Source organism: Poeciliopsis prolifica, unplaced genomic scaffold (assembly GCF_027474105.1).
Source record: "Poeciliopsis prolifica strain line A6 unplaced genomic scaffold, Auburn_PproV2 SCAFFOLD029, whole genome shotgun sequence".
Classification (NCBI taxonomy): Eukaryota; Metazoa; Chordata; class Actinopteri; order Cyprinodontiformes; family Poeciliidae; genus Poeciliopsis; species Poeciliopsis prolifica.
The window spans coordinates 2,807,338-2,826,902 of NW_026562404.1; the positions used below are offsets into that span (position 1 = coordinate 2,807,338).

The following is a 19,565-nucleotide window of genomic DNA, read 5'->3' on the forward strand; positions in this document are numbered from 1 at the left end:
CAGCTGAATTTGTTTTACAAAATGAAGGGTTTTTTTGTAATAGGTAATCTTGTTCTTGAATCTTAAAATAGAGGAAGCATATTTAATTTTCTTAGTACTTATAATAAACAGTTTTAGTCCGTACACGTCAATGCTTCAGCCAAGATCAGTCTGCCTGTTTTCCAGCATGTTATTTTTAAATTTTCTATTTTTGGGTCATTAAATGCATCCCCCTCTAAGAACTCTGAACATTTTCTCTTAATCAACCAAATGCATCTGGGTCCATGCTCTTTTTGACATCAAGTAGAATGAGTAAAATACTACAAAAAATGTTTATACATTTTATTTTGTTCAAAACTGCCTCTAAAGCAATTTTGCTTTTCATGTCTTCTCACAGTCAGTCTAGAAAGGAAATTGCAATATTGTATTGACTAGAAAAAGTGAGCAGTGCATCTAACATTGTAAGTTTCTAATAGTCTTGAGCTCCATGTTGACATGTATTGATCAGTAAAAATGAAATGTGCGTTTGAGGTTTCTGAAGCTTATTTTAAGCCTCAGAAACACAAACGCAATGTAGTTTTTATTTACATTCAATGGAAATTTCTGTGCTCAGACATGCTCATGGTAAATTTATCTAGTTTCAAACTACACCAAAAAACACCTTTGCTATTATTTAACCCCTGCCTTGCTTTCAGTGAATTAGTTTAACGTGTGACGGTGGATGATTTAACAGAATCAGGTGCTCGTTATGGAGGACAGATTCTGACATAATTGGCAATAAACAGAAATAAATGTTTGAACCTTAGATCAGCTCTCCAAGTAAATCAAAAATCATTACTGTTCAGAAAACAGATTCCAAAATTTGTACTACATTGTCAGGACCTGAATTATGGTCCTGCACAAAAAAAGTGCCTGTAAATATTGTACACGTTTCAAAACTGCCCTGTCTCTTGTCAATTGTTTGGACAATTTTCAATTTCTAAATGTACCACAAAGACCTGCCGAAGACCTTCAATGCTCGTAGATATGCAGGGATTATATAAGATGCATGTTTATCATAGACTTGCATGCAGCTTTTCTGTTAAAGAAAATACTTTCTGAGCACTTAAAGAGCTGAAATGGCTGTTACATGAAATGTGAAGTAACATAAAATACTTGCTTATCTATAAGGAGCTTTGTTTCTACTAGTTTTTTTTTTTTTCATATTTGTCTCTTCCCTCGCTCCCCAACCTCTTCTATAACACAGATACTTGACCTTGAGGTGACAATGAGGTTTTTATCTTCAGATCCAGAACACATACAAGTAAATCAAATTAATAAAGTCAGCAGCAAAATATAACTCAGTTTTTTTCTTCTAAAGTTCCTGCTTATTACGTTCAAAGATTAAATTACATTAGCCTACATCCTTTATGGTTCCACTTGTCATCCATAAGCACAAACATGAGCTGAAGAACACAAACAAGTTTACCAATATTCACACTCTACTTGGCTCTGCTCTCACTCCAGATTTTTTATAAAGCCAAGATGGTTTGAAAAACAGAGCGGCCACTGTAAAGATGATCAATAAGCTTTTCGCAAACAGATTTCTGCTAAATTTTAACACATAAACCAGCAACTGTTCATTGTCTTTTGATATAATTCACACAAACTCAAGAGACAAACTCAAAAGTTTTAACTTTATTATGTTTTGTTTTTAGAACCATGATAATGGTTTGAGACAAAAAGGGTAAATGCAAATAAAAATCCAATCAGGTATCCTTTTTTTCCCTCCACTCAAAATGTCGTTCTCATTGGTAGTAGTGACATTAAATTCAGATGATTTGGAAAGATCCCTTCAAATCAGTAACGCAGCCAGACACCGACGAAGGGTTTGTTAGAAAGGCCGAGCGCCCTGTTTCTCCCTCATCCAGGCGTGGATTCTCTCCTTCAGCTCAGGCACTGCAGGAGTAAGAAACACAAACAAAAACAAACACTTCAAATCAACAAATTAAAAAACAACAACAACATAAAAGTTGTTTCTTCCAATGTTTGAGAACTTTTTACTCTTCTTGGCTGTTCAATAAAGATGGTGATGTTACCTGACTCCAGCATGCTCTCTGTGAGGGGCTGCCTGTTGAAGGGATCAGTGGGGGAGTTCAGCAGGTGGCGCAAGATGATGGATCTGTCCATAATGTTCCCAGAGGGCAGCATCACCGGGTCAGTCATCAGAGTGTCCATCAGAGGGTCTGAGGTAATAGATGTGCAACATAAGGTTAGGAGAAAAATATAGCAAACATTTTTGAATTCTATTTTTTTTTTTTATTCTGAAATGCAACATACAACTGATCATTTTTAATTCTAAAGTTTCTAGCCTTTTAGTTTGTTAGTTCTACCGCACAGCCTTCCAATTTGTACACCAGCTCAAATTGTGCATGGAGCTTAGAACCAGGCAAGTCGTCGTCAGTTTTCAAAAACAGTTTTAACCAAACACCAAAAAAATATATATAAAAAGTCCATCCTAAAAAGCTAAACAGGTGCATTAATAGTAATATTAGTTCACATAAGAAAACAAATGAGAAAAATACCCAATAAAAAGTTAGAGTGCCTCCTATATAGTGAAATGTCGAGTTGTTAATGTGAATCCTGTAGGTTACAAAAATAAAAACCAGACGTGCGATATTGTAATGACACAGACAGCTGTTACGCCTCCGTCCTGGATGGCACACTCCCATCAACTGTGGTGGGCTGGCTGACATAGCTGGGAATCAAAGCTGGTATGCAGATCGCATTCTCTTTGTGGATTATATTAAGTCTGTGGTTACAGGATAGCTTTGCTCTAAGCTGTCTATATGATCCGTATGAGCTGCCAAAACCTGCAGCAAATGTCTGGAATTCAATGAAGACCCTCTCTACCTACAATGACCTGGGGATCACACTGAAGCAGCTGTTTCCCCTGAGGGCAAAGGTTAATTTACGCACTGAATGTGAATTCCAGAGTTCTTACTCCGCATTTACATATTATGATGTACTGCTTATGAACAACTCAGGTTTGACAATGGAAAAAAATAAACTGAATAAATACATAAATAAAATTTGTGCTTTATTTACTTATGTAAAGGAAGCACATCTTGAAACATCAAGAATTCATTCTTCCGGTTGATTCTATAATATTTTTCACAAAGTCTGCAACTGTCTTGTTTATATCCTTGAATATAAGATAATACTTAGAAAACTTGATTTGTGGTTCTTTGGGTGAAGTCGGTTTAGAAGTAGGGATTTATAACTTCAGTTATGTAATCCACATGTTATATTATCTGTCCAAACAGACTTTATTCTTTATTGCAAGGAAATAATTGCAGAATATGTGCAAAATGCAGAAGACTGAGAATAAAGTACTGATTTTGCTTTGTAACAGATACTAAACTCCCAAATATTAGCTTTGCTGATTGAAGAAACGAACCTTTGAACTCATCAGGTGCGTCACTGTAGTCCATCTCTGACTGGGAGTTCTTGGCGACTATTTCTTCCACCTTCTCGGATAGCAGCTTGAATTTCTCAATGGCAATAGAGGACTTAATACCAGCCTTTCTCATCTTGGAAATAACCTCCTCAAATAGCTCCCGGCTGTATGATCGCTGCGAAGAAAATTCACAACACTAAGTAAATGACATTGTGACAGAAGCTACTGCAGGGCCACCACTTTACCAGGTATAAGGGTAAACAGTTTCAATAGAAGTATTTCCAGATAAAACACTTTAAATTTAGTCTCTGAATCAAAATCTTTGATGCAGTCAGTGCCAACCTGGTCATCTGCAATTGCTTTAGCAAAGCGGGCGCAATCCAGTTGAAGGTAGATGTCCGTCAGCTGGTCTAAGAGCTTTTTGGGCTCAAAGCCGTATTTCTCTGGGTTCTCCACCTTCAGGTCCCGGCACTTGGGCCCACAGAGCTGCTGAAGGTTAAAGTTCAGCATAGCAGCTAAACGAGGTCCGAGCTCCTGTGTGAAAAAAAGAGAACAGCCTCAGGAATATTGTCTGGTTTGCAATCACCAAGTCAGGCACATAATTTTGACTTTCTGTGAACAATTAGTTTCTTATTATGGAATTAGCTTCACTTAATACATGGAATGAATCTTGTAGAACGTGCAGAGGAAGCAGCAACACTCACAGGCCTGAGGAAAGGCTTCTGAACCTGCTTGGTTAGGATGTGGAACATTTCAACCGTTTCTGTAGCCAGCGCCAGATAAGAGCGAGACACTCGCTCATCCTGAGTCAGCTGGGACTGGCGGCTCTGCTGCTGCTCCTGGAAGTTTGAAGAAGAAGAGAAAAAACTGGTCGATTAAACTGTGCCTTAACATATCTGATGCCATTTTTGAAACTCAGAAAGAACATGTACAAAAAAAATAAATCATTAATATTACTGCAACACAGCAGGGAGTTCTTGATTTAAAAAATAATAAAGTGGAGCACAGACTCTGGGCAGTTGATCCCACTGCTCCTTATTCTTCATCTCTTCCTGAACTTCGTGGATGCGCTTCAGGGACTCGAGGCTCTCGTCTAACAAGAAGGTGGTGTCGTTAATCAGCATGTTGATGTAGCGCACAAACTGCTTGCCAGAGCTGGGGGAGAGGAGACGAGATACAAGCTCAAATCAGGTTGGAAACACCCAAAATGTCTCAGAATTAAGCATCAACAGTTTATTTTTAATCACGTATCAATTTTTATAATCGACAAACTCACTTGAACTCCTCCATGAAGGTACCATGGTGAGCAATGTTCTGCCAGAGACTCTTGAAGATGGTACTGATATGGTACCGTATAGTGAACTTATCGTAGAACTCGCTGGTAGCACCAGTGTGCTCAACGTCTAAAGAGAAAAATGCAACAATTTAGTGAAATACTAAAGAGGAACATCTATATTTGTACAAATCCTGGACTTGAGTAAAAAATTTTTAAAAGTACACGATTGAGTTGACTAAATATTGTGACGACTCTGTTTTTAACAATTAAGCTCACAAATTAGGAATAAATTATGCACAACAGAGGAGTTTAAAAGAGAAATAAAGCTGAATTTTGTAATTAAAATGGAAAAAGAAAACTCATTCAGTTTTAGAAGTGGTTGTTTATGGTTGTCGACTTGCTGGAATGTCAGAACTCAGAGTTGACAAGTACATCAAACAGAAAACGCAGAGTCCAGCTCAGCAGCAAAACCCATTTGTCAAACTGAACTATCACCTATGTCACAAACATAAACATTTAATGACTGTTTTAAGCAAGAAGGTTGATTAAAATATTTTCAAAGCTGATATATTGACTGATGAAGAGAAATATGAATAGATTAAAATCTATATAAACAAAAAATTAATTCAGGCCATCTTCATGATAACCTAAACATGTATGCTGCCATCAGTGCAGACAGATACAGATATTGCACAACTAGGATTAGTCACCACCCCAAATATAGGAGCACACAAATGGGGAAACTCTTCAGTCAAAAGCAGACAGTTTCAATGTACAGTGGATCCGACCCACCAGTGTAAAACTTCATGAGAGCAGGGACCAGGTGTTTGATGGACAACGGGTGGTTCTCCATCATTTCAGAGAATCTCTGAGTGCGAGGCTGTACAGCAGGGTTGGTGACAAACAGCACTTCCACCAACTTAGCTATAAGGTAGGGGTTCCGGATGTAGTGCTGACTGCAGATGAACACCACCAAGAAGGTGACAACATCCTGGACACACGGCTCATACAGAACCTGAGGAGAATACCTGCAAGGAATACAGAGGTAGTAAAGAAGGGAATTCTCTGAAGTACTATCTGCTGAAAAATGCTAATTATTCATACAGGTGAAATGAAATTATTTCATCCAATTTTATTATGCCTTAAACACGTGAAGGACTTACTGCACAACGAAAAGCAGAAACTCTGCCACGTCTTCAACATAAAACTCTGGCAGAGCAGCAAAGCTTTTGGGAATCTCAGGATTCAAAGGAAGGGTAATGCTGAAAAAAGAAGAACATTTTGCAGCATAATGTTTATTTTTGAAGAATGGCATGACAGAAAAAAAAACAGTTCTTTTTCTGTCATCATTTCAACAAACAGTCGCTTGGTGAGTCTGTGGTATGCCGACTCACTTGGGGTAGGCCGGGTCCACCATGCGAAGTATGAGCTGAATGACTGTGCTGTAAAACTGCAGAGATCTGCGCAGCAGGTTCTCGTCCAGAAGGCCCACGTCAGCGCACGCTTTGGCTCGCACCAGTTTCTGACAGGACAGTCACACATGATAAGCATCATGTCTCAGGAAATACGTTCTCTTGCATAATCGCTTGTTTTTAAGCTTTTCAGCACAAAGAACAAGTATGAGTGTTCAAACGTAGTCAAGTCAACGCAGACAATCCTGGTGTGTCTGTGCCTTTAAGCTGGTCCCGAGGATGGGATCAATACATAGCAGACAGACGGTAAGAGAATCTACCAGGACTGACCTTGAGTTGGGTTTTACATCGTTTCAGCATTTCTCTGTGCCGACTAGCCAAGGGAGAGTCTTTCCATTGGCTCTCACTGTTTTTCAGCTCCTCTACAGTCCTAAAATGTGAAATAAGGTTATAAATAACTCACCAGATGAATCAGTTATAACCGTTTGCTGTATACAAACTACCTGTTGAGTTCACGGATGGCGCGCAATCTGCGGATGTAGCGCCGACAGCATGGCAGGATGGACAAGTGATGAGTGTGAAGTGTCAAGAAAAAACACTCGGTGGGGAACTTGGGCTCGGAGAACTTTGAGGGATCCTCATCTGATGATATTCACACAGACAAGAAAAAAAACCAATTATATTTATATAGAGTCTATTTTAGCCAAAGGAATCATTTCTGCATCCTAAATAAAGAACAGAAGATTGTATTTATTTAATTTACTTTGGGGTTTGACTTTGGGGTTTCTTTTTCTCTACTTACGCAGCTCAGCCATCCAGCTTTTTAGCTCCTCCATGGTGGCTTTAAGACGAGTCTCCTCCAGGCTGACACCAAGGCGACATCGTGGATGGAAAATGTAGTATGGGTCCACTGTGTCCAGTTTTATCTTCATGCTCAGCTGCTGCAGTACCCATAAGAAGTTGAGCATGAAGCCATCTGTTGACACCAGCTTGTCATCAGTCTGAGAGAAAGAGAGAGACAAAAAAAATAAATGTCGCTCAAAAAACTTGTCAAAACCGGAGTTTTACTGAGAGGCATGTCACGGGTGCATACTTTATCTTTGCAGTTAATTTTTCTTTTGACACAAATCAGAAACTCAAACATCATGTTCAAGCTGCTGTAGCATGAATAAAGGATGTGCGCTACATACCTGCATCTGCGCTTTCTTCACATTGTAGTTGACTAGAGCTGCCATGTAGTTGAGAGCTAACTCGCGCGTTTCTCCGTTCAGCAGAATGTTATGGAGAACTTTGAAAAGGTCACCCTGATGAAGGAGATAAATTATTATGATAAGAGATTAAGTTAAATAAAAGTAAAAACAATAAATTAAACAATAAATTAAAAGACTCACCCTCGCTGACTCCAGATAGTGCTGCAACGACTGGCTGACAACTCGAGTGTTCTCCATGGTGATGGCTGGGCCAGAGAAATACTTGTCCCCTACTTTGATCTAAACAAGAGAACAAGCAATTTTTGTTCAAAGTCCTAAAGGTTTTAGGAAATGATGGCCAAAAAAATTATATATTGCAAGCATCCGAGCCTCAATGCATGGTACATAAATATTTATCAAATATTTATTCTGTCTTCGCAGGAAGGATGTTGATTACAGTAATATTACGATTGTTAGACTTTTGATATATTGAGGTGAAATTATACAAGTTGAATGTGCAACTTACATCATCCTCTGCAAATACTGAAAGGCCAAAGAATGCCCCAAGGTAGGATAATCTCTGAATTTCTCTGCCACAACCAGGGCTCAGAGGTTTGGGACACCACAGAGGAAGTGATGTTGCCTACAGAAGAAGAGGAGAGACAGATTTACATGTTATAATAAACAAACTCTGGGCATTTTCCAACCCAGAATAAATATCATTATTTTTAATAGTATTATAGTAGTAATTTAATTATAGCACATTTTATTGTGCATTGTGGGTTAATAAATGAATAAAAATGCATAAAATTAAAAACCAAGAATCAAAATTTAAATTGATTTGCATTTTTTATTTATGTTCTTGATTTAATAACTTGATAACTTTAGTCATAGAAAAAAAAACGTATCAAAGGAGGGTTTAAAATTTCTTCTCCGTATTTAATGGAAATAGAAAAACATTTGTAGTTATTAAATTTAATGTTCACAAACAAAACAAAAAAAAGATTTCTCTCATACCTCTGAAAATCATACTTATACTCACCAAGTTGCACACAGGATGAGTCTTTCCAAACTTAATTTCACAAAGCTCAGCTAATGCCTGTAAAAAATAAACAATCTTTGACTTCTTAAAACTTAAAAAGAAATATTAAACAACTTTAGCATTAAGTATTTGTCATCTGACAGTAAATGTCAGCATTTCATTATTTCACCTAAATGAAATAAAAGGATCTGTCAAGTAGAAAAGCTGTCAGTCAGGCTTTTTTGTGGCTTATTCTCTCTTTGCTGCCAATTGTATTTTCTAAGAATTATGATATTTCTCCCTCTCCGCTCTGCAGGCTTCTGTCTTCTTACCATGAGGGGGAATTTAAAGTTGTCGCTGTCAAAGGAACATTCTTTCACTGCCAGAGCGAGCCCACGGAGAATGGGAATGAAGATCTGGAAGACATGTTTGGAAATGCTGGTGTTAGTTTTAGTTTCTGTTGTTGGCTTCAGAGACGTTCGGAAGATTCTCTCATTATTTACATTTATAAATATAAAGTAAAACTATGACTTGGTCATTTAAGTGTAAAACAAAATGTGGTATTGCGGTGAGCTGACGTTCCTCTCGGCTTGCGTTATTACAGACGTAAAGCTTATTTGTAAAACGTTTGTAAAAAAAAAAAATCATTTAGTGTTCAAGATCAGGAAAACATCCAATGGTGTTTTTCCTGCTGAATACTGCTACGGAAATATTAATCATGAATAACCTACATTTTTCTATCTCTCTGATATACGATGACCATTGGAATTAATATTTAATCTTTAATGTGGGGAACAGTGTCTCAAAAAATAGGTTTTAGATATAAACTGCAAACTGGAACCGATTAAATTTGCATTCAGAAGTTACACGGTAAAACTATAACTCTGATTTTGCCCGAGTGTCTGAAATAAAATGGCAAACTGGTCATTGAGCATAGAAGGCCGTGCTCCTCACCTGTTTGAACACTTCCTCCTCCTGGTGGGTGATGCGCACCAGCTCCTGAATAAAGCCATACGGAAGATTCCGACACAGCATGTAAGGTACCAGCAGAGACTGTTGGAGGGGGCTCCTACGCACAGTTAGAGGAGACAAAAAATAATTAACTTTCTCTGAGTGCAAGGAGAAAGAGTAGTTGCTATGGAGACAAAATAAATAGCTGAAATGGGAAAAAAGTGAATGGTTTCACTCACCGAGGCTGAGTCAGAGCCCCCTGCAGGACAAGGGCAACATGGGAAATACACTGAGAGCGAATGTTACTGAGAAGCTGGCTGACATTTGGTTGGCTGCACATCTGGAAAAAATGAGCAAGATGAATTATTTTCCTGGTTTTAAAATGGAAGCGAGGAGATGGATTTCACAGAATCAGATCAAGAAAATACATTTTTAAATAATGTTCCTTGAACAAGACTGGAGCTTATCAGAAATAAGACTTTAGAGTCAGTCATTGTGTCACACTTATGAGAGAGATGCAATAATTAACAATGTTTTAATTCATCCTCTAAAGTCAGTTTTCTTTTACATCTGGACGTAAAGACACAAACACGAGGAATCTCCTCTTGCAGACAGTTGCCTACCTTGGGAGCCTTCCTCTCCTCCATGCCAACGCTGTCAAAACGCTCAATGAGGTAGTTCAGCATCTCTGTCTCTTTGCATGCTTCAATGGTGAAACGGTCGCTGGCTGAATCGCATGACATCCCCCCTCCACAGGCACCCAGACTAAAAACAGACACATGAAACAAGAGAGAGGATTGTTAGAGAGCAGAAGAAAACCCTGCTGTGTTCGGGAGAAGTTCCATCACATCAAACCATCATATCAGCAAACGCAAAACTCTGAAGGATCCTGCAAGGAAACAAGCTTATTAAATAGCATCACAAGTCTCATCAGAACTTCAAAGAGGGACAAGAAGGGCTTAGAAGAGTTCAAATAATTAAATTGCAGCAAATTCTTCCAGGCAACACTCACCTTTATCCGAGTCTCATGTCACTTAATTTAATTTATGCATTTACCAAAACAATGTAGAGATAAAAGCTCAAACTGCTGTTAGTGGTCAGCTGCAACACAGTACGAGTGGGTTCAAAGCCCAGTATGTATTACACAAAACTTGGTTATAAACATGCAATGCATCAATAAATCCCCACTGCTCTCAAATATAATGTATGATAATACCCTAAAACAACACAGCTTTGTCAGGTTATAATGTCTAAAATCTAAGAACAAATGTCAGTTCAGGGATGCTAACTGTTACTGACAAACTATTTAAATATTTTAGCCAAAGATACAACAAAGTAAAATGGCACAAAATCAGAAAATGATTTTCCATCTAATCCCACCCGAGATGTTCTTTAATACTTACCACCTACATTTAAAGAAACATTTAATGAGCCATCCAACAACTGGACATCCATCAGTTTCTGTGTTCTGACTCATATATTTGCACAACCCTAGTGGTAAACCTGCTGGAGCCACTGGATGGACCATGCAGTAAGCACATCCATGTGCAAGCGTGCACACACACACGCATCAACACACACCGAGCATTGGTGTACCTGGACCCAAACTGAACCTGTGCAAAATCTTCCTCCTCCTCCTCCTCAGACTCTTCATCACTGCTGTCTTGAGATATGTCAGAAAGGGCAAAAAACAGGAACGACAAGGGGCTAACAGGACAAGAAAAGGGAAGAGGTGAGTGAAAGAATGTATGGACAAGAAGAGATTAAAAAAAAAAAAATAAGAATTTGGAAAGGTAAGAACTAAAAGACATGGAGGAAAGTAGGACATAGAAAACAGTACAGCTTTGTAAGCCCTACTATGGATGTGTACTTGTAATGTTTTTTAAATATTTAAGCTTTTCAAATTGCAGCTTTAACACAATAAGACAGCTTCCCCCAGAAGCCAAGACACGGCCTACTATACTGAGACAAGGACACTTTAGCTAGAACCCACTTAAAAACTTTAGACACATTTAGAAATGGATTTTCAGATCCAATTCCAAGTGTCAGATAGAATTTAAATGCAAAACGATCAGGAACCCTTACTGCATTAAACTCCTGTCTGATTTTATGTCGGCCCAACTTATAGATTAACACATGCCATGCCTAACATAAAACTGTGGGATTCACACACACAAAAAAAAATGTTTTTTATGTGTTTATTACATAGATCAATCACGCCAAACAAACATAAAATGACAGATGAGATACCTAGATGATGGGATCCTGGCAGCAAAGCCAGCCTGTCGAGAACTCAGTCTGGGAGAAGGAGGCACCACGGGAAAGGGTGGGGAGGGGGGATGGATGTGTGAGCTGGGTGAGCTCAAAAGGGACTGGGGGCTTAAAGGCGTTGCTGGAACCGGGGTGTTTGGAGGAACGGAGAGCGCAGCTGGGCTGGGAGAAAGACCAGGGAAACTATATCCTCTGTAAACTGGGCTCATGGGAGTAGAAGCCACCCAGGGAGTGGTGACAGAGTAGGGTCGATATCTCTGAGAGATGGGCATGGGGGTAGATGACTGATTGAGGGAGTGCCTGGTACTGGCGGAGGCAGGTGGGCTGGGGGGAACTACAAACTGTGGTGCAGAGGGTGGAGCAGGTGCAGCAGGGGTAGCGAGAGACGGGTAAGTCCTCTCTGCTGCATTCAACGCCATTGGATGAGGACTATCGCACCCATACAAACTGTGGATAGCATTGATAACAAGATCATCATTGGCAAAAAGGGTCTGTTGACAATGAAACCAGGGCAGAAAAAAAATGACAAGAAAATCCACAAAGGAACTTCATGGAAAAAAAAATTTAATTAGCAATCTCGTTGTGTTTCTGAAATATACAGAGTTCATGTGCAAAAAACCGTGAATCTGGGTCTTTACCTGGACAAAGAGCTGGCTCCAAAAGACCCAGCACTGGGGCCCATCGGGCTGCTGCCTTGGCTAGACGGCTGCACCAGCGTCAGCCGGTGCTCGGAGGATTTTGCTGCCACAATGGGCTGAGAGGTGGCGGTCAAGCTGGCGAACGGGTTGTGGACATTTGACTGGGATGACATCATTAAGACTTCCATCAGGATCTGGCTGATGAGGTCTTTGAAGTCAGAGTACACTGCAAGATTCACAAAAAGTGCAACAAACAGCTTATTTAAGGCAGAAATAAAAAGTAAATGTTTTCAATTTACAATAAAGTAACTACAGTTGTAATTGCGGACAAAGATAATTCAGAAAAATACCATCTTTAGGGTTCTGGTGAAAATCTGCAGCGAGTGAAGGGAGAAAGATGACATCTCTGTCCTGCTCCTTCCACGATACGCGGAGGATCTTACAAATCAAGTGCAGTGCCTGATCTTCAGAGACATCAGAGTTTGCAGAAGTTTCCTGAAAAAGCAGAGGAAATCTTTTCACTGACTAGAACCGCGCTGGTTGATCAGGTGACAGATATGGTCCCAGGAATGAAAGTTGCCAAAAGTGAAACAAAGAAGAGCCACGTCAGAAGTAAACAACCGTGTTTAATCTGAAGGTCTAAACAATGATGTTATGTTAATGCCTCATTTTTGATTAATGCAACTCTTTACCTTTTCAGTCAAGTTTCTCTTCTCCCTGCGATCACTGTCCTCCACCTCCATGTTCTCAATCCCTGAGTCCACATCCACCTGGGACATGCTGAAGAAAAGAAAAGGCCAACTATGTTCAAACTCAGCAGGCTTGTGAATGTCATACAAACATTTTGAGCCAATTAGTTTATCCCAACATTCTCATTTCTTTTCCAGATGATTAATAAAACATTTTTACAGCTACTTTTTATATCAGTATCTTACGGGAATACTGTAGCAAAAGTCAATAATAATAAAAAAAAAAAAAACTTTACCTCTTTTCACAGGAGGCAGGGTCAATGTCCATGCTCTGCGATCGAGACAAACTCTGAGACTGTGTCTCAAGGCTGTTGGAGGGGGAGCTAGAGAGGGAGCTTACGCCTTCGCTGCTCTGACTGCCATATGCCACCCCTGCAGGAACATTAGTCAAAAAAAAGCCCAAAATTATTAATATATCTGCCATATTTTATTTTAAAAATCAGAGTTCAGCCAATGAGTTTACTTCTGAAAATTAGACTGGCGTCTCTCAAAAGATAATGAACATCGTAGAAGGAGCACTAGTTTTGACAACAGTAATTAAGCTTTATTTATATTTTATCGAGAAAAAGCAAAGGGGGTGTCAAAAATTATTATTATAATAATCAAAAAAATCTTTGTTTCCACTGAATTCCTTTTTATAATTGCAGGTTTCCAGTGGTATTTTGACAATGTATTCTTTGGTGTTGAACTCCAAGTCTTTGAGGTCGGAATGCCTCATTGCTGTTTCCCTAATCCTCAGCTCTCCCCACAGACTCTTTTTCAGACTGAGGTTGGACCCTTGGCTGGGCCAACATGAAATGCACATTTTTTTCAATCAAAACAAAAACATAAACAACATTTTACAGATTACATGAATCTTCCAGGGGCATGAATAATTTTGGGCCTAGTTGTAAATTTAAACATCTGAGGCAAAACAAAATGTGTGTCAGTAACCTGAAGATTTTTTAAAAGCCATAAGCCTAAGAAGCAAAGAAAGACAAAAGTATTTGGTCCTTGATCAGTTGGGGAAGACTAAAAGTATAAGGGTATGAAGAGCAAAGTAGCTACCAGAGTTAACCAACTCTGAAACCACAAGTACCACAAATGTTTACTACTTTTGCTTTTAAGATTTGCTCTGTGAGCAACATGATTATGGGTCAAAATTACCCTAAAGAAATGTAATGGTTGCTCAGAGGCTGGAATTATATTGAAAATATTTATTTAAACATTTAAGCTACATCCCTTGGAATCTTATCCAATAGCCAAGCAAAAAAGTAAAAATGAAATATGTATAAAGAGGTGTTATTGGCACCTTTAAGTAGGTTTAGGTAGCAGAAAGCACAACCAATGTCTACCCAGAAAATGTCAGAAAATGTATGTATCCATATAAACAATAGTAGTGCAGATCATGGAGAAAAGCCTAAATTTCCCCTCTGCCCTACTTTGTCTACACTTTATGTCTCATATAAAGTGATCACAGCAAGCCCATTGTTATTCGATTTTTTCATATTTATTCCTAAAATATATAAAGGCTGCAATAATTAAGATTCCTTACGGAAATTTTGCTCAGGCAACAAGTTTTTATCATGTGTGGCTTACAGAAAATATATCGCCCAGGCTAATTACAGATAAGTACAGGATTGAGCAAAAGTTCACAAAATATGGAGCTACACATGTAACTGTTAAGATGATAATGTTTAACCCAAAGCACTTCTGGCAGTTAAAATCATCAGAATAAAATGCCAGAGTTCAGCCATAACCAATAAACTTTGATTACTTACCAGAGGTGCCCATAGGGGATGTGGCAGGGGTACCACTGTGGACATTGAGACCCAATGATTGAGAGGCAGCTGGTGGTACAGGTTGGGGTGAGACACCTGAGGGGCCAGGGAGGGGTCCAGGTGGAGTCTCTCTCTGTGGGGATGTGAGAGGAGTACTTAGGGGGGTGCTGGGTTGTGATGTCTGTCCTCCTGCCAGCCGTGCCAACCGCCTTCTGCGAATCTTTAATCAAAAATGAAAATGATGAATTCAGAGAAAGTGAAACACATATACACAAATATCCAGCCAGCTGAAATGTTTTCAGGCAGTTTCTAATTAATTACATGCTATTACTCCCTATTTGTGATTATTGTAAGGCATGCCTATGTGAAGTTGAAGAGATAAGGTTTTATTTTATCAAGTGGTTGTAAAGGGAGGAATAATAAGATAGGCAAAATGCCCAAGGTTGTGGGGCAATTGAGCAATGCCCTTGCCATTTGCAATAATCTTTAATGACAATAATCAAGTTTTTATCTTCAAACCTCTTGACGGATGGGTACTATAAGGTAAAGGTTAGGCAATAAGGAAAATCAGGATGACAAAACCTAAAGTTCTGCAGGACACCTTAACCAAACCATTTTGGCAGATATTTGCATTTAACATGCACCAGTTCCTACAGAAGTTTTAAAACGGACAATTCAGTAGTTTTTTTATTTTATTTTACATTAATCTTGTTTTTATCTTACTGGAAGGTGTAAAAACACCAAACATTCTAATTGTTTTCCTTTTTTCAAATTTACCAAAACTTAAGAAATCACCAGATGAAAATGTATGTAGGAAACCTACATTTTTCAGACATCCACACTGTGCAAACTGAGACTGGTTGTGTTGTACTGAAATGAAACCATTACTATATTTTTAACATATTTACAATCAATGTAATTCTGTATAATTTGTTTAAGCCTAAAAACTGTTAAAATGCGCAACATTGTAAACGGAGTCAGACCTTGGAGCTAAGAGGATGACAGTATCTCTTCTGTATTGTAAACTGAGGTTAGAAAAAGCAGGGTATGTTTTGTCTGAGGTCTCAGGGGAGCAGCTGGGTCAACTCGACCATGGTGGTCCACTGTTTTTATGTTTGTTTGCCCCTTTTCTGCTGAGTCGTTTCGCAAACACTGTTAGCAAGTCAACGCTAGCAGCAACAAGAAATGTTACCGTTGGAAGACGTGGAATAACACAAACTTAAGACTAAAAAAGTATCCATGTCAGAAGTGAAAACGGCCAGCAGGATAAGGAAGTCTTTCGCTGTGTTTATGATAAAAAAAATAAATAGTAAAAAAAACATCGTTAAGCACAGCTTCTGAGCTAACATCAACCAGTTAGCACTGTGCCCCTGCTAAATGACACGACACAGGCAGTTACACGACTCTCCATTGATTTCTTCTACATGATATTTCTATTAAGGATTTGCTTAATTTTAAAAAATTATGAGCAGAATTGTTCAACTCAGACATAGCTGTCTTTCAAATTAGAGAACCGTGGAATCAATCAACTGAGCGAGTGATTCCTTCCTATGACGTTAAGCTAAGCCCTCTGTTACCTTTTGTAGCTACCAGGCTCGCTCTACAACTCCTAAAAACTTGCGAGATGAAATGTTAGGGCTGAAAACAACAACAACCATGCAGTGAAGCTTCGCTCCGAATATATTAAGTGCATTCATCCATTGTCACCTTACCTCGTCTGCGCTCAACTCCTCCATCCTGGCGGCTAAGCCAGCTAGCTATTTCACTTTCAGTTGTTTCGGAGTGCCAGCCAGAGCCAGCTAGCTCGCTAGCTCGATTAGAACTGAATATGCATAGTTTAACACGTTCAACGAATAGGTGTCAGTCTTGATTGTCGCCAAGGTAAAAACTAGGACACCGATATATGGTAGATGGCGAGATGCGGATCTTTCAAAGCGTCTGTGGTTTGGTAGATTTTCTACCGAGAGTCAAACAAAAAGAAAAGTAGCTAGCTATTATATACGTCAAAATACAACAGCGGCCATTTTGGCTCTACTCCACGTCACGTGATCTCAGAGAGCTCAGGAGGAGTGTTGCGTCACTGCATCGAAAATATACTTTGGGCAGAGGCGACCTGGAGGAGCGATCTCGTACTTTAATGTATTTTAATCTATTAATCTACTGATCATTTGTGTAGTTCGGAGTGCATTCTTTTTATGGCAGGATTGTTCCTCTATCAACATTCAGTCTGCATCGCCGTTATTTATTTATTTCATTTTTATTTTTACGTAGATTTCGCCTTGAGTTATGAACAATAATGAGACGCTGTTGTATATAAGGACAGCTTTCGCGCAGATTTTCAAATGAAACACTTTTACCCAAGATATTTACACGAGAGAGGATTTGGAAAACTGGAAAAAAAGGCTTAATATCTAAGATTAAAATAATCTCTTTTTTTCCTACAAAAGTTGCCTGTTTGATTTAAATTATATCAAAAATGCTTTATTGGTCCCAAAGGAAAGCTAAGTAATTCAATTCAAACTGATTTGAAATCAGAATGATTAAAGTCACAATTCTGACCTTGTTCTTTCAGCAGCCCTATGACATATTATGAGCAAAGGTTAAAAAGTAATAGAAAACTTAACAAACACATATCCAATGTTATTTCACTGTATTCACCGAACAGTTTTCTCCAGACATGGTAAGTTTTTTTCTGCTAAAATGGGCATGTAGTGTTGTGTTATAAAATAATTTTCACATTTGTATCCTCTATTCGTCTGATTTTGAACTCTATGTTTATTAATTCATAGTGCCTCAGCTGAAACCGTGAAGTCCAAAAAGCAACAATAGCTCAGTTATGTTTTGAACAAATTGAACTTATCTCATTGTCGTAAAAAAAAAAAAAAAAAAAAAAGAAAGAAAAGAAAAAGAAAATGTCTGAAACTATGATTGTTCACGTCATGTAGACAGACATTTGTAGTTGTTCATGGCTATACAGGGAATTGAAAAGTATTCTTTATAGTTGTTTAAAGAAAAGTTCTACCTTCAACCACAATCCTTATTGTATTTATTGCCATTTTAAGCACAATGGCTTATCTGTGAATTTGGAGGAAAGTGAGAGATCTGTTTTTAAAATCAAATATCTGAAAAGTGTGGCATGCACTGACTCAATATTTTATATTTCGGGTTCATTTCAAATCTCAATCCACTAGAAGTCTGAATAATTTTGGTCTTAATCACATAGAAAGTAGATTTACACCTCATAGTTTCACCTTTTTTTGATGGACAAATATTACAAATTACAGCTTTCATTTAAGCAAAATTTATTGAGCAAAATTCAAATCGTAAAAAAATGGATCTCATTTTTGTGTATTTTACATGTCTATGGAAAATACACTATTGAAACAATAAATGCAAACTGAACAGAACAGCTCTCAAGGAGAAATTTTGAACAAGAGAAAAAACAAAAGCACCTTTAATCTGTTTTCAGCCAGCTGAAACAAGTTACGAAACATCCTGATGCTTCATCTTATAAGCTTGAATGTAGCTTCAGTATGTAGTGTAAAAGTGGTGCAGTGGTGCTATCTAGTGGCGTAAGTTTGAAAAAGCCCCAGAGTCCCTGCCTGTCTCTAGACTGGTGTGGCTTTATTTTCTCCAGGGTCAGCAGTTGTGGATGGGACGCATGCCATCTTGCAGCACTGAACGAATTCTTCTTAAACATCTCCTTCCTCTTTACTTGTTTGCACTCTTCTTAAACACCTGCTTGCAGACTTCTCCATCACAGTGGAGTTCCTGAGGTGGAAAATGTGAAATGTTTATTGAATGTGAAACATATGAAATTGGAACAAGTCGAAATTTCTTTGTAATTTCATCTCGTACCAGATGGAGCTTGTCGCCTTCAACCCAGTGAGCCCAGCCTCGGTTCTTCTTCTCTCCAATCTGCTCACACATTACTTTATTCCCCTGCCATGTCACTGTTGACTGCGCAGAAAGAAAACAGGAAAAAAAAAAACAAGAGAGAATAATCAGAATGGGAGCAAAAAATTAGGTCAGCACGTTTCATGCCTCATACAAACACCTGGGAGTGGTACGTTTACAACATCCGTCCTCACCTTGATGTGCCTGTTGTCCAGTCCCTTTGTGAACTCGTCAAACTCTTGACCGATTTTGAAGGAGATGGCGTAGTTTCTGAAGGTGCTGAGAGTTTTGACGATATACTGGTCTCCATGCTGCTCAATCACCTTTCTCAGCTTCAGCCGCAGGGCAATCTTTCTCAAATGAACACTGATACCTGGAATAGTAAAGGATCGTATTTTGCATACTCTTTTCCCACAGTCTCAGGAATACAATAATAACCCTGGTGTAAAATCCCACCTCAGTTTTTCTTTGTATATTTTGTATTCACAGCACAAATAGATTTTCTAGTTGTTCTTTTCTTTTTTTTTTTTTTTAAAGCTTTCATTCTATGGAGTATTTTTGAGTTCAAACTCACCAAGTGCACTCATGTAGCCATCGAAGTTGACATTGCTGATCATGTCCCATGTTCCACACAGACTGGTAGGCATGCTGGTTTCTCTTAGCTTCCTTCTTCAGGGATTCAGTGGGAGCAAACTGTGATCTCTGAACTGGTGAGCCAATGCAGATTAGCTTTAATAAGTGCTGCTTTCAGAAAGTCCCCGTGACACACAGGTAGGTGTGTCATCCCTCCTGTTTCTGTTGAAGTTAAGATCATGTGAGGATTCAGGAGGCACTCTCGTCACTACAATAGCAATGAAAAGAAAAGACTTGTCAGACAGGTTCACTGTCAGACAACTTTTTAAGCTCGGCCTCAGGAATTAAAACACAAATAAAAGAAAAACAAAAAAACCCACAGACCTCGTTGTTTGCTGTCTGTGAACTC

At 38.7% G+C, this 19,565-nt stretch overlaps 2 protein-coding genes across 3 annotated transcripts; both read right to left on the reverse strand.

Moving 5' to 3' along the window:
* Positions 1-1,636: 1,636 nt before the first annotated feature.
* On the reverse strand, positions 1,637-16,710 carry ube4b (ubiquitination factor E4B, UFD2 homolog (S. cerevisiae)). 2 transcript variants are annotated; one of them, XM_055049533.1, is made up of 29 exons: positions 16,399-16,710; positions 14,687-14,906; positions 13,163-13,298; positions 12,870-12,957; positions 12,528-12,672; positions 12,178-12,403; positions 11,519-11,986; positions 10,865-10,975; positions 9,892-10,033; positions 9,508-9,608; positions 9,272-9,386; positions 8,650-8,733; positions 8,339-8,395; positions 7,823-7,939; positions 7,498-7,596; positions 7,297-7,410; positions 6,909-7,107; positions 6,610-6,748; positions 6,437-6,536; positions 6,089-6,216; positions 5,858-5,956; positions 5,487-5,722; positions 4,695-4,821; positions 4,429-4,573; positions 4,123-4,257; positions 3,761-3,952; positions 3,419-3,593; positions 2,058-2,204; positions 1,637-1,917 (listed from the first exon to the last, which is right to left on the reverse strand). In XM_055049533.1, the coding sequence occupies exons 1-29, from the start codon at positions 16,420-16,422 to the stop codon at positions 1,853-1,855; spliced, it is 4,134 nt and encodes a 1,377-aa protein (XP_054905508.1). In that variant the 5' UTR covers positions 16,423-16,710; the 3' UTR covers positions 1,637-1,852. The 2 variants fall into 2 exon arrangements, with proteins under 2 accessions (XP_054905508.1, XP_054905509.1); XM_055049534.1 differs by lacking the exons at positions 10,865-10,975; positions 11,519-11,986.
* Positions 16,711-18,000: 1,290 nt separating this feature from the next.
* Positions 18,001-19,380, reverse strand: rbp7a (retinol binding protein 7a, cellular). The gene is made up of 4 exons (XM_055049544.1): positions 19,158-19,380; positions 18,778-18,956; positions 18,545-18,646; positions 18,001-18,457 (listed from the first exon to the last, which is right to left on the reverse strand). Exons 1-4 carry the CDS (start codon positions 19,228-19,230, stop codon positions 18,398-18,400), a joined length of 414 nt encoding a protein of 137 aa, XP_054905519.1. The 5' UTR covers positions 19,231-19,380; the 3' UTR covers positions 18,001-18,397.
* Positions 19,381-19,565: the final 185 nt, after the last annotated feature.